General features: G+C 41.9%; 1 protein-coding gene across 1 annotated transcript in view; it reads left to right on the top strand.

The window, feature by feature from the left end:
- Positions 1-13,854, top strand: part of LOC141102796 (laminin subunit beta-1-like) — a gene marked incomplete in the record, with an annotated part of 183,860 nt that overhangs the window by 163,804 nt on the left and 6,202 nt on the right. Inside the window, 1 exon segment of the mRNA XM_073591808.1 lies at positions 13,378-13,554. Coding sequence (XP_073447909.1) covers positions 13,378-13,554 — 177 coding nt within the window.

Below are 13,854 nucleotides of genomic sequence, written 5' to 3' on the forward strand. Positions count from 1 at the left end.
GATTACCAACCACATAGATTGTTACCATTTCTTATTTAATTCAGGAAATATTACAAATGTGCAAAAGGTAGAAGGTCCGCTTGTTATACTCACTGTGGAACCTAAAGGGTTAATCCTCTGCATTGTGTAAAAAGGCTGTTTGATCCTGTCTTCTCTGATCCTCCCCTTCTTCCACAGTCCCCAATCTATCTCCTGATAGAAATGAGCCCGAGGAGGCACTCTGCACATGCTCAGTTTGGTGTGTATTGCTAGAGAGTTTTTTTTTTTCTTTCTTGGGGGGTGCATGTGATCAGCACAGGGCCAATCAGCACTGCCCAGACAGAGGATCAGGGGTTGTGCAGCTTCATAAGACAGTCAGAGGAGAATGAAAACTCCTCCTACAGGCTTTAAACAGACACTGATAGAAGTCACAAGACTGCTATATACTGCTGATGAGAAAAAGGTATTTAGCAGTTTTATATTTACTAAAAATAATTGCATTTCCATGTTCTGTGCACTGTGGGAGACCAGATATAGTGAATTCAGGGTCCTGGGTTTAGTAACACTTTAATGTGTATGTTACCCTAAAAATATATATATATTTTCTATGCATGTGGTTCCAGATGTGTATGTTATAAAATAGACATGTGCACTGCCAAAAAATGTGTTAATTTTTATTTTCGTTTTATTTGTTTTTTGGGGTTTGTTTTCTTTTTTTGGGTCATTCATTATGATCGAAATTCATTATTTTAAATTAATTCGGAAATTTGGAATATCAAAATTCAAATTCGGAAATTAAAAAATCCGAAAATTCGAAAATTCGAAAAAAAGAAAGAAAATTTGAAAACAAGAAAGAAAAACCAAAAATGTGAAAATCAGAAATAATAACTAACTAACTAGCTAATAATAACTAATAAATTATAGGTATTGGAATTTCCTTTCAAATTTGACTGTTAGTGAACGTAACAAATAAAAAATGTATCTGAAGTTACGAATTACATACAAAGAAAAAATTGTGCGCTTGCATTAGATATTTAAATCTATATTACTACGTGATTATCATAAGTAGATAAACAAATAAATAAAAAATAAATAAAAAACACCATCAAAGTTAATTGTGAGTGATTTAGAAAGTCGCTATGCTACAGAGCAAACAGCGACATGTAAGTCAAATACTAATATTGACCATTGCATACATATAAACCAACAATAAAGTTATAAACTGGTGTGCAAAAAAGAAAAGAAAGAAAAAACAAAAAACCAAAGGTTATTCCACCCAAGTGCAAAGTTACGAATTTTCCGAAATAACGAATGCCGCATCTAAACGAAAGGAACATAACGAATTAATAATAATAAATAATAATAACAACATTTTTATTATTATTTAATATTATTAATTACGTTCCTTTCGTTTAGATGCGGCATTCATTCTTTCGGGTTAATTCGTAACTTCGGATAAATTCGTATTCGTTCCGTTCGCAGACAAATTTGAAAGGAAATTCCAATACCTAAAAATTATTAATAATAGTTATTATTAGTTAGTTTTTATTTCAGATTTTGGAATTTTTCGGGTTTTCTAATTTTTGGATTTACATTCTTATTTTTGGATTTTCGTTCTTTTGAATTTTCGGGTTTTCTAATTTTCAGGTTTTCATTTTTATTTTTAGACTTTAATTTTTTTTTTTTGAATTTTCAGATTTTTCTTCTTATTTTAGAATTTTTGGATTTTTGAATTTCCGTATTTTCCAATTTTTGTAAAAAATTCACTAAACAGGTTTTTATTAATTCGAATATTTCCGAGTTAACAAATTTATCAAATTTCGTCAAAACGTATTTGGAATGAAACTAATTGCACATGTCTATTATAAAACATAGTCTCTATCATTTTCATATATTTATTCTATCTGAAGCATCTGGTTGCTCCTGCCAGTCACCTTTTTTCTTTGTTCTAAACTGACCACACAAAGCACAGAAGCTGATCTGTGTTACGTGGTCAGTTTTCTTTTTTTTTTTTTTTTTTTTTTTTTTTTTTTGTTTCATAAATTTTTATTGATGAAAGATAAAATGTACAAAACAGTTAATGGTATTTCTCCAAGGTGTACAGAGATACATCGTCAAGTTGCAGGTTTCGAACATTAAACAAGCAGATGTAGTGATACATATAATAATGTTGAATGTGAAATAACATTTGGGTGTGTGAAAGCGTCAATATGCAAACCATTAAGACATTTAAAACATTTATAAGTAAATATGTAAATATTTGAGGTGTCCAGTCACCTAAGACAGTTGTTAGCCACTCTAGAAACATTGGGGTCAGCAATTGAAATCTAAAACATCTCATGTCGTGATGGTGGCGTGGAATTCAAAAGAGGGGTATGGGATAAAGACCTTCAACCATATCTCTCCCCATCCCAGTACCCCAACGGGAGCACACTGTACTGGGGGGGAGGGTCAGAAAGACCAAATATATGGTGGTAGTGAAAAAGTGAAAAAGTTCTTCTACGTGGATTATTGTTTCTTAGAGGACTTATAGTGTATGTGGTGTATTTGGTATCAGAAGGTATGGGGCGTATATAGGATAGGGGGAGAGATGTTGGATTAAGTATGCTCTACTTTGTATATAATTAATATGATGGGGTGGAAACCAACTCGGGTGGGTATGTGAGCACAAGGGTGGGGGTGGGAGTGCGGGTGGGGGTGGATGGCGGACGCTCCTACTTCGGTCCCCGACTAGCACCTGTTATGAGGATCAACGTGGCGCCAAGGATGTTCCGGTTTGTGGTTCAGTAAGTAGTGTGCGAAATTCAATCGAATTACGAAAGTGTGTCCAACAAGCCCAGGTATGACTGTATTTCGTGGGGTTATCTTTTGCTTGATGTATTAAGTCTTCCATGACTGCTATTTTTTCCACACGTTGTAGCCAATCTGATAAGGTGGGAGGGTTAGTGTCCCTCCATCGTAACGGAATACATTGTTTGGCCGCATTTATGAGGTGAAGCATTAAAGATTTCCTATAAGTGGATTGATGAAGTGAAGTGTGGTGTAGTAAATATTGGGCTGGAGTAAAGTCTAGAGTATAAGTAGTGATTTGAGTGATCATGTTGTGTACCTTTTCCCAGAATGGCTGTATGAGTGTACAATCCCACCATATATGGAGAAGAGAGCCCACTTCAGAGTTACATCTCCAGCACAAAGGAGAAACAGTTGCATGAAACATATGAATGCGATCAGGGGTATAATTTGTAATTGGTATAATTTGTAATTGGTTTCTTGTGCTGAGACATTAACAGAGCCTCTATGGATATGAGAATAGATATTTTCCCAGTCTTCCATAGATAAGTCCAAGTTGAGCTCTCTTTCCCATTTCTGGTTAACTGCGGTAGATGTGAGGTTAGTTTCACCGAAAAGCAAGGAGTACACAGTTGAGATTAAGTGGTGTTGAGGATTTGTGTCAGAGCATAGTGCTTCAAGGGGAGTCAGATCTCTGCACCATTGAGAGATGGGGTTGGAACTGTTGAGATAGTGTCTGATTTGTAAGTACGTGAAGAAGGGAATGTTTCCAGTCTGGAGTTTAGCGGGTATATCGGTGTACGTGATAATTGACCCATTATAAAAAAGGTGATGAGCTCTCAATGTAGATATCTTGGAGACCAAACTCGGGTTATTTTCTGGAAGGCCAGGAGGAAAGGTAGGGTTGCCAGTTAGGGGGGTCAATGGCCCTGGATATAGAGTCATTTTAAGAGAAGAACAAGTGTTCCTGAAGCAGTTCAATGTAGGTCCTGTTAGTGGATGCGATAAGTGTTCTTTAGGGGTCGCTTTGGTGTCAATCCATGGCGAGTGGGAAAGGGGAGTTTGGGCACAGGAATCTTCAATTTTGATCCAACCTTTAGAGTGGGAATGTATGTGCCAGTCTATTAGTCTGGTGATATGACAAGCATTGTAATATTTATGAATATCAGGTAAGCCTAGTCCACCTTTAAGCTTGGGGAGGACCATCCTGCTCCAACTGAGTCTTGGAGGTTTATGGGCCCATATAAAGTTCCTGCATATTCTTTTATAGATTGTAAAAAAAATTTGAAGGAAGTTTGATCGGTATTGTTTGTAAGATATAAAGTATTCGTGGTAGGATGTTCATTTTTAAGATGGAAATTCTCCCAAACCAGGAAAATTGAGCTGAGGACCATTTCGTAAGGTCCTTCTGTATAGTTCGAAGAATGGGAGAGTAGTTTCTTTCGTATAGTTCAGTAAGTTTAGATGGTATTTGAATGCCAAGATACGTAAGGGCGTGTGACTCCCATTTGAATGGAAAGTTAGTTTGGCATTGAGAAACTATCTGTGACGGGAGGGAGATGTTTAGTGCTTTGGATTTCGTAAAGTTTATTTTCAAGTTGGATAATTTGCGGAAGAAGGTGAAATCTTGTAATAGGTTTGGAATGGTGATTAACGGGTTGGAAAGAAAAAGAAGTATGTCGTCAGCATATGCTGCTAGTTTGTAGTGTGTTTGTCTAATATCAATGCCCATGATATCCGGGTTGACTTTAAGTTTGTGTAGGAAAGGTTCTAAGGAAAGAACAAAAAGAAGAGGGGATAAGGGGCAACCTTGCCGGGTTCCATTCGACACTGGGAAGGCGTTCGACAGGTGGCCATTAACCCTTATTCTGGCTGTGGGGGACGTATATAGAGCCATAATTAATTGAGTGAAGTGTGTTGGGAATCCCATTGCCTGTAGAACTGCTATCATGTAATCCCATGCCACCCTGTCGAACGCCTTTTCCGCGTCAAGGGACAGAAAAAAACCCTGGTTGGGTGAAGTGGAGAGCCAATGGTGAATGTTGATTGCTTTTATGGTATTATCCCTTGCTTCTCTCCCAGGGATAAAGCCAACTTGATCTAATGAGATCAGTTTGGGGAATAAAGGGAGCATTCGGTTGGCAAGAATTTTGGCATAGAGTTTCATGTCAACATTGATAAGGGAAATGGGTCTATAATTAGTCACTAAAGTTTCATCTTTACCTGGTTTGGGAATGAGCGTGATGTGAGCTTCTAATAGATCCGTATTTACTGAAGGGGACGAGGAGAGGTCATTGAAAATCTTAGCTAGTTGAGGGGTAAGAATGTCCTGGAAAGTTTTATAGTAACTCACGGTCAGGCCGTCAGGGCCAGGGCTTTTACCTGTTTTAATTTGTTTCAACACTGATATAATTTCGTCTGTTGTAATGGGAGTAGAAAGATTTGCTGCATCCTCAGACGAAATAGAAGATGGGCAAAAATTATTCAGAAAGTCTGAGATTGTCGCTTGTCTTTCAGGAGCATTGCCCAGTTCGGTGGAGGAAGGTAAGTTGTAAAGAGCAGTAAAATATTGGACAAATTGGTCGGCAATAGCTGCGGAAGAGACAAGAGAAGTGCCAGACGAGTTTTTGATAGCGTGTATGGTATTCATTGCTTTTCGGGATTGTAATGCTCTGGCAAGCATTTTTCCGGATTTGTTGCCAAATTCATAGAATAGTTTTTGTGTTAAGACATATTTGCGTTTTAAGGATCTACCGAGTTCTTCTAGGAGTTCTTCTCTAGCTTTGATCAGTTCAACAAGGGATTTTGTGGCTAATGAGAGCTTGTGAGCTTGTTCCAGCATGAGGATTTTTTCAGATAAAGTGGTAATGCGATCGCGCTTGAGTTTACGTCTGTGTGCAGTCAGGGATATGATTTCTCCACGTATTACGCATTTGTGCGCTGCCCATATGCTGGATTGTTTTAAGTCCTTTGAGGTGTTTTCCGAAAAATAATGTTTGAGTCGTGTGTTAAGTTTGGCAGTGGTGTCTATGTCTGTCAAGATGGAATTATCTAGGCGCCAAATCATTTTGTGGGATCTGGTTGCCGGTATATCTAGAGTGATGGATATGGGGCTATGGTCCGATAACACCATAGGATTGATGGATGCCTTTGAAAGGAGAGATAAGTCTGATTGGGATATGAAAAAATGGTCAATTCTTGTGTATTTATTGTGAGGTGCAGAGTAAAACGTGAAGTCTCTCTCAGTCGGGTTAAGTGTTCGCCATGCGTCGTGAAGGGTCAGATCTCTAAGGTGTTTTTTAATGGCCCGAAGAGCTCTGTAAGGCATAGAGGATGCGCCTGTGGATGTATCTTGTGTTGGAGAGAGTGCTACGTTAAAGTCTCCACCCACAACAAGAATGCCGGAATAAAATTCAGTCAGTAGTTGTAGGGTTTCGCGAAAGAATAGAACTTGCTTCGTATTAGGAACGTATAGGTTTGCTAACGTTATGGGTTTGTTGTGAAGAGTCCCTTTGAGAAAAATAAATCTACCTTTAACATCTCGTTTAACTTCTGAAATTTGAAGAGGACAGTTTTTTGCTATTAATATAGCCACCCCTTTTGATTTAGAGTCATCGTTAGTGGCATGATATACCGTAGGGTAGTGTATATTGTGTAGTTTCTGAATGTTGTCTGAACGGAAATGCGTTTCTTGTATGAAGGCAATCTGTGTTTTGTTTTGTCTTAAGGTGTGTAGCAGTTGCGATCTTTTTTCAGGCACATTAAGCCCACGCATGTTTATGGAGCATAGCTTTACCTGTGAAACGTGGGTTGTTCTAGTAGCATTCTTTGTGTCGCGTGTAGGAGCGTCCACCATCCTTGGAGCTAAAAAGGATCTCAGTTGTAACTGGTAAAATAAAGTAGGGTATAGAAAACGTGTGTAAAGTTGGTGTCTGTTCGGGATGTAAAAGGATGGGGAAGAAAGGGTGGGGTGTATTTAGGTATCTTCCTCTGTTAGGAGAGGAAGATAGGGTACGGTGTAACGTCAGGGGAATCAGCCCGGAATTATGAACCAGACTGTTCCACTGCACCGTGTGGGGGTCGGGTAGAACTGAGCAGAGAGGATAGAGTCTCGAATGAGCTGGCCCACCGTTACCAGTCGTAATAGCATATGAGTGGAGGTTGGCAAATATGAGGTATAGGAGGAGATGGCGCAATGGGAGGTTAGACATGAGAGGGATTAACAGGAGATTATATGAGAAGCACGAAATTCACCAGAAAATGAGAGAGGGTAGTGGAGTGTGAAGACGGGGTTGAATTCAAGTGCGTCAATTATTGCACATGGGAGTGGAGGGGGTCACGTATTTAGTGTGTGTGCATCAGTAGTAGTGTGCGTAAGTTAGATCTAGTAAGTGAATATGTTTACGGGAATAGTATAATGTGAACCAGGCTTCGTGAGTATTGGAGTGAAGGAAAAGTGTAGTTCTGGAAAACGAAAAAATGCAAAAGTGAAACAGCATATAACACAATTCAAAACTTATACCGTACATTCCTCAAGTTGATGTAGTCGGAGTTGTTTGTCACAAATAATCTGTATATTTCAAAGACTCCAAAAAGGAGTTGAGCACCGTATATTGCATAAGCAATGCAGCACATCTATCTTCTCTTCACCACCCCCCTCCCCCACCAGCCTATGTGACGTATGTGATATGTGATATATGCCCAAGCGACATACGTGGTATAGAAGAGTGGATAATAGTCAATTGTTTATAGCCAATACCTTATGTGTGGGGACAGGAGATTAAGGATTCCCTATCAGCTTTTTAAGGAAGGAGTTTTAAACCCATTAATGGTTAATGGTGGGAGGGGGAGGGAAAAAATTTCCAGCTGATCTGAGAATATGAGCGTTAAGTGAGTTAATTTCACCCTCAGGGTTGCACCGCCTCCATGTTCATGCGGAATATATATAGCCCGCAAATTGTTCAAGGGAATGAGCTGTGGTCGCATGTGGTAACTAATATAGAAGTGTATCAAGCTAAAGTCAAAACAGGGGAAGAGAGGTAGTAAAGCTGGCATCCATAGTAGCCAAGTCCCTCATCAATGTGTCAACATCGACAGGTTCCCCTGAGGTGATGTGTTAGGGTGGTCTACACATAAAGTAAGATGTTAGGTTCGGGTATTTGGAGCGGTTAGTGGAGAGAAGGGATAGATATCTATCTTCAGTCATAAGACTTGTGTTCAAACGTAGACCAAACAGAAGTGGTCTCCTATTTCTGCATAAGTGGAGTGCATGTGGCCTACTTGTAATGTAATTGTGTGGGGCGTACTGGGATACCTAGTGCTAGCCCTAGTGGGGGCACATTTTCCTATCATTGTGTACATTATATTAAACAGTGCAATATGGAACAGATCTGTAGAACACATCTTGTCATACGTTACCCAGATTGAAAATTGTTAGTATGGTTAGTAATACTGTAGTTCAGTTAGGATCATGTCAGAGACAGTGTTCCGGGATAGGAGGCGAGGTGGTAAGCAATATGAGTATACAGCGATCCCATCTGTAAAGGCAGAGTATCCATGACGGTGAGGATGTTGGTCCTGGTAAGCTTGGTAGTGAACGGTGGAAGATCTATAATGTTGGGCATAGATCACGGAGGTCATCAGTGGGTTGGGCGACTTGATGTCCTTTATCTGATGAGAGGTTAGAGGGGGGGGGGAAGAGAGTGCTTTAAAGGCAGCATCGTGCACGGTATCCAATGTTATTTTAGTGAGAGTATTCTCCTTCATCAAGTGACATGTTGCGATAGCGAGAGATCGAATGTGTGGATGTAAATCCAGAATAACGTGGTCAGTTTTCATCCTTTGGCTGGCCATTCAGAGGCAAAGGACACTGTGCAGACACACAGCATGCCTGGGTTGGGTAGTTTATTCAGTCACCACACCCCCGAACAATCACAGCCTGCTTCTGGCACACACCCCCTCCCAGTCGCAGCCTGTTTCTGGAACACATCCCCTACACAAGCCCAGTCTGTATCTCACCCCAGGCTGAGCAGACTATGGAATATGGGCTCTAAAGAATATTTTTTTGGACACAAAGTAATGAGGAAGTTCCTCCAAACTGAAGGAATGCCCTCTAGAACAGGTGTCCCCAATGGAAGATTTTCCCTCTATTGCAGTTCTGGTGACAAGCTTTTCCCTCACTTCATTCCTGGTGACAATGACCTTCTCTGCCTGATTCAGGGAACATTTGGTTGACCAGGATACATTTTCTCAGCTAGTCACCATTGTATTGGCCATAGAAAGCCACCATCTGCTGCACTTCCTTCACATTCTATATAGGTGTTTCTCAACCAGGGTGCCGTTTGGGTTTCTCCAGAGTACCCGAGGACAAGACCCAGTTTCTCCAGGATCATAGATGGATGAGAGGACTCTATGATGGGGGGACTCTAAATATTTGATGGAGGGGGGCTCTGATATATATCGGAGGCCTTTGATGTGATGGGAGAATGCTGATGTGAAGGGGGGAACTCTGACATGAAGGGGGCCTCTAACATGAAGGGAGGACCTCTGATGTGATGGAAGAACTTGATGTGAACAGGGACCAATGACGTGATGAGGACCTCTGATGTGAAGGGGGACTTCTGATGTGATGGAGCCTCTGACATGAAGGTGGGACCTCTGAAGTGATAGGGACCTCTGATGGGGGCCTCTAACTTGAAGAGGGGGCCTCCAACTTGAAGAGGGGGGCCTCTGATGTGAAGATGGGCTTCTGTCCTGATGGGGGCCTCTGACATTAAGGGGGGACCTCTGACATGATGGATATCTCTGATGTGAATGGGGGCTTCTGCCATGATTAAGGCCTCAAACATGAAGGGGAGACCTCTGATGTGTTGGAGACCTATGATGTGAAGGGGGGCTTCTGACGTGATGGGGGCTTCTAACATGAAGGGAGGACCTCTGACATGATGGAGACCTCTAATGTGAAGGGGACTTCTGATGTGATGGGGCCTCCGACATGAAAGGGGGACCTGTGAAGTGATGGGGACCTCTGATGTGAAGGGGGGCTTCTGACATGATAGTGGCCTCTAACATGAGGGGGGACCTCTGATGTGAAGGGGGGCTTCTGACGTGATGGGGGCCTCTGCCATGATGGGGGACACTGATGTGATGGGCAGCCTTTGATGTGGAGTTGATATCACCAAGGTGGTTGTGTTCATCACTCCAGGCTCAGGTTTCCCATTCGTAAGCAACATTTATATTATTTAGACTGCGGTGCTGCAAGATTTTGCATTCTTTTAAAGGTTGCCGCAACTGAAAAAAATGTTGAGAAACTCTACTCTATAAGCACAAACCCACACATTTGCTCAATGCAAACATACAATACATGTCTCTGTAAGGTGATCGTTTATGCACAATCCAGAATTCATCTATTATCTGTAGGCCCTTGTGTAGTAGAGGAAAGGAACAAAGTATTATGTGTGGACTGCAGGCCAACGTCCCACAAATATTATGGAGTATGATGGGGTTAATGTGACCCTTCAAAGCATAAGAGGATATCTCAGAAGAATGCCCACCTGTGGTTTTATGGGAATAATATGCCATTTGTGATCAGCCATCATTTGTCGTGTGCACCAGTGATGGGTTAACCATTGCAGAGGAGTTGCTGCCTCTGTATTACAATGGTGGATTCCTCCCTTTCCTGTTATTATTCCCATACAACTCTGGCCCGTGTCCCTCTACTATTACGGTGACTTACTTCCTCTGCTAGAGTCTGCCAGATCAGAGCAGAGATTGTACAGCTTGGGAAGGGATCCAGTTGGCTAATGTGAGCCGGGGGAGAAGTTATAAGCTGTGATAATGGCCATATCTTTCACGTACGATGGACATTTACTCCAGATATAGGTCCGGTTTGTCTTATCTGTCCCCTGTTTACGCTGCCTCACTAAAATGTCTCAATTGATTTTTTTTCCAACTGAGCTTGTCACCATGTTTACTACGCACTACTGTGGGTTGCATTTATACAATGTCACTTTCTGCTGAAATTGTTTAGGCCTTCAGTTAAAGTGTGTATCTGGTGTAATATTGGGGAGCCCAGGTTCACCAGCCAACCATATTGGTCAAAGTAAGCAGTCTTTTGTTTTAAAAAGTTGAAAAAAAAAAACAGCTTGTTTGTAGCATCAAATAAACAAAACAGTCCACACTCTTGGTACAAATCAAACTTTTGGCTCACCGCCTGAAAAACTTGTCCCTTACCAGGGTTACGTCCCGGCCTGCCTCAGGGTCCCAAGGCCAGGTCACCAGCCGCTTCAGACTTCCATGCACAGCCAGTCTACCTGTCTTTCTCATACTCACAGACACCTGCTGGTTGTTTCCTGTTCCTTTTCTGGCCTCTCCCGCCGACGGGTTAACCCTATCAGGACAAAAGTCCCTGTAATCAGGGTTTAGAGGCTCTTTCCTACTCAAAGTCACTCGGAATCAAAAGGACTTGCCAAACCTGAGAGCACCGTAAATCAGTCCTCTCATCTCCAACTGGGCTATCCTGGAACCCTGTCGCCCTACATGGGTGGGAACTCCTGAAATCTCAAATTTGTGGTCATATCGTCCCCCCTTAAAGGGACCACAACCCAAGTAATGAGCCACGTATCTCCCATGCCAGGACCCATCCCTGGCATCCTGTAGGCTGGGCAAATGAAAAAAGAAAAAAATATTACGTTTATCTTTGCAATACATGCATGTTTTTCCTATGTTCTTTAAAACTGGACAGGTGCAGAAAAATACTTGATCTGCCAGAAAACCAGAACACTCCTAACTTAAAGTGGTTGTTAAGTCACCTACCCCCATTACTTGTATCCTCTCTGTTTTATGACGCTCTAAAGTACAGTGTGTGTTACTTTTTGAATTCTAATTCGAAATACATTTTCTCACACTACCGCTCTGTGGTCACGTGATTCCCCTCCACTCTCCTTCCCTGATCTAAGGAGAGCAGTGGGAGGAGCTGTGATTCCCCTCTAAAGTCACCCGACCAGCAGAGGGAGGTCACGTTACCGTATAGCGGTGCTGTGAAAGGAGGCATTTGGGATTATAATGTAAAAAAAAACGGACACTCTACTTTAGATCTTAATAAAAAAGAGAGGATACAAGTAATGGGGGTATGTATTGCAGCGGAAATAGCGGCAGGAGGAGGGCGGGGAGGAGATTGGCTCTCAGTACACAGACTGAGCTGACAGGCAGGGAGGGAGGGGGAGTGGGAGAGACTGGTGGATGACGGAGGCACGTAAACTCACCACGGTACCATGGATCAACAGCCATGATTACGGTGGTCAGTTCACATAGTGGACATGGGAACAGGCAGGATCAACCAGGTATTTTAGAACATAGAAAGGGACAAATTACGCTGCAACAGCACTATACCGTTATTCATGCTTTAAAGGAACAGGAGCTTTTTATTTTTAGTGTTACAACTGCTTTAACCTATTCGGGCTGACAACACAGTGCCTTTTCTGCACTAAAATCACAAGCAGGATTGTCAGCCCTGCCTGCTGGACTACAGGACCCATCCCTGTCCCTCTCTACATACATACATACATACATACACTACTTTCTTTACCAGAAAAACAATGCTGCTGTTTTGACATCCCAGAGCCTGTCCACACACTGTATGTAGGGAAAGATGTATTTCTGAGCGCAAGACCTGAACTCCCAACAGCTCCAAGAATTTTACACTCTAGTGATGACCTCAAAGGGAGTAATAAAAAGCTGTTTCCCGATACAGGAACAAGATAAAAGGAAAAAATAATGCTGAAGAGAGGGATATTTGGGGGCAAATTCGGGTAATGCCTACACAAATCATTTAATTAGGCAAAGAAGGTTGTGGTGGTTGTAGCAACCCAAGGCAACGCATCTGAGTATGCAGTAAGGTACCGCACAGCGTTTTTCAAAGCGTTTTTTGGCATTCACTAAAAAAATGCTACTAAAATAATGCATGAGTTATTTTATGAAGCAGTATATTAGTAGTGGAAGCCTGCGGCAAACAGCTGGTTGTTAAGGAGCGGGCAGCCACTGCGTCCTTAACAACAGCTGAATGTAAAGATATAATGCAGGCAATGAAAAATTAAGAAAAAAAAATGTTACTTGAGCCAAGCACCAGTGTTCCAGAGTTACTGGAGCCAAGCATCAGTGTTCCAGACTTACTTGAGCCAAGCACCAGTGTTCCGGAGTTACTTGAGCCAAGCACCAGTGTTCCAGAGTTACTTGAGCCAAGCACCAATGTTCCAGACTTACTTGAGCCAAGCACCAGTGTTCCGGAGTTACTTGAGCCAAGCACCAGTGTTCCAGAGTTACTTGAGCCAAGCACCTGTGTTCCAGATTTACTTGAGCCAAGGAGCGTTCCAGAGTTACTTGAGCCAAGCACCAGTGTTCCAGAGTTACTTGAGCCAAGCACCAGTGTTCCAGAGTTACTTGAGCCAAGCACCAGTGTTCCTACCAACTGTTTAGAAAACAGATGGATACTTGTAATATTTTGTGTACTTTGACAGACCCCATTTATGTCTGCTGTTACTGAAATGTCATACTCTGTAAATATATATGTATGTGTGCTCTGGCCCTGTTTTACTGTTGTATCTTTTTCAGGCCTTGAAAAATCTTACAGGTGTGGAGTTAAAGGAGAACTCCATAATGGATCGTTTGACCAAGGTGGCCGAGGAGGTGGAAGCTTTAATGAAGAAAGTGGATTCCAACAGACAGATGGCCAACGAAGCAAACCAAAAGGCCACCAAGGCTATGCTGGCCACAGACGGGCTTGACAAGGTACAAAACTGGTGTTCAGGAATTAGTAGATGTCCAGTTCACCATTTCATCCAAAACATAAGATATATGAGGACGTTTTACAGCTAGAATTTATGTTTTTGCTTTAGCTTGGCTCCATTTAGCATAGTGTCTGGCCTGTCTATGTTGTCCAGTAATGCCGCGTACACACGGCCGGACTTGCCAACGGGCTAAACTCCGTCGGCATTTCCGACGGAAAGATTTAGAACATGTTCTATATCTGAGTCCGTCGGAAATGCCGACAGAGAAAGTCCGATGGGACATACACACAGTCGGAATGTC

This window comes from Aquarana catesbeiana, linkage group LG07, assembly GCF_042186555.1.
Source record: "Aquarana catesbeiana isolate 2022-GZ linkage group LG07, ASM4218655v1, whole genome shotgun sequence".
NCBI classification, from domain to species: Eukaryota; Metazoa; Chordata; class Amphibia; order Anura; family Ranidae; genus Aquarana; species Aquarana catesbeiana.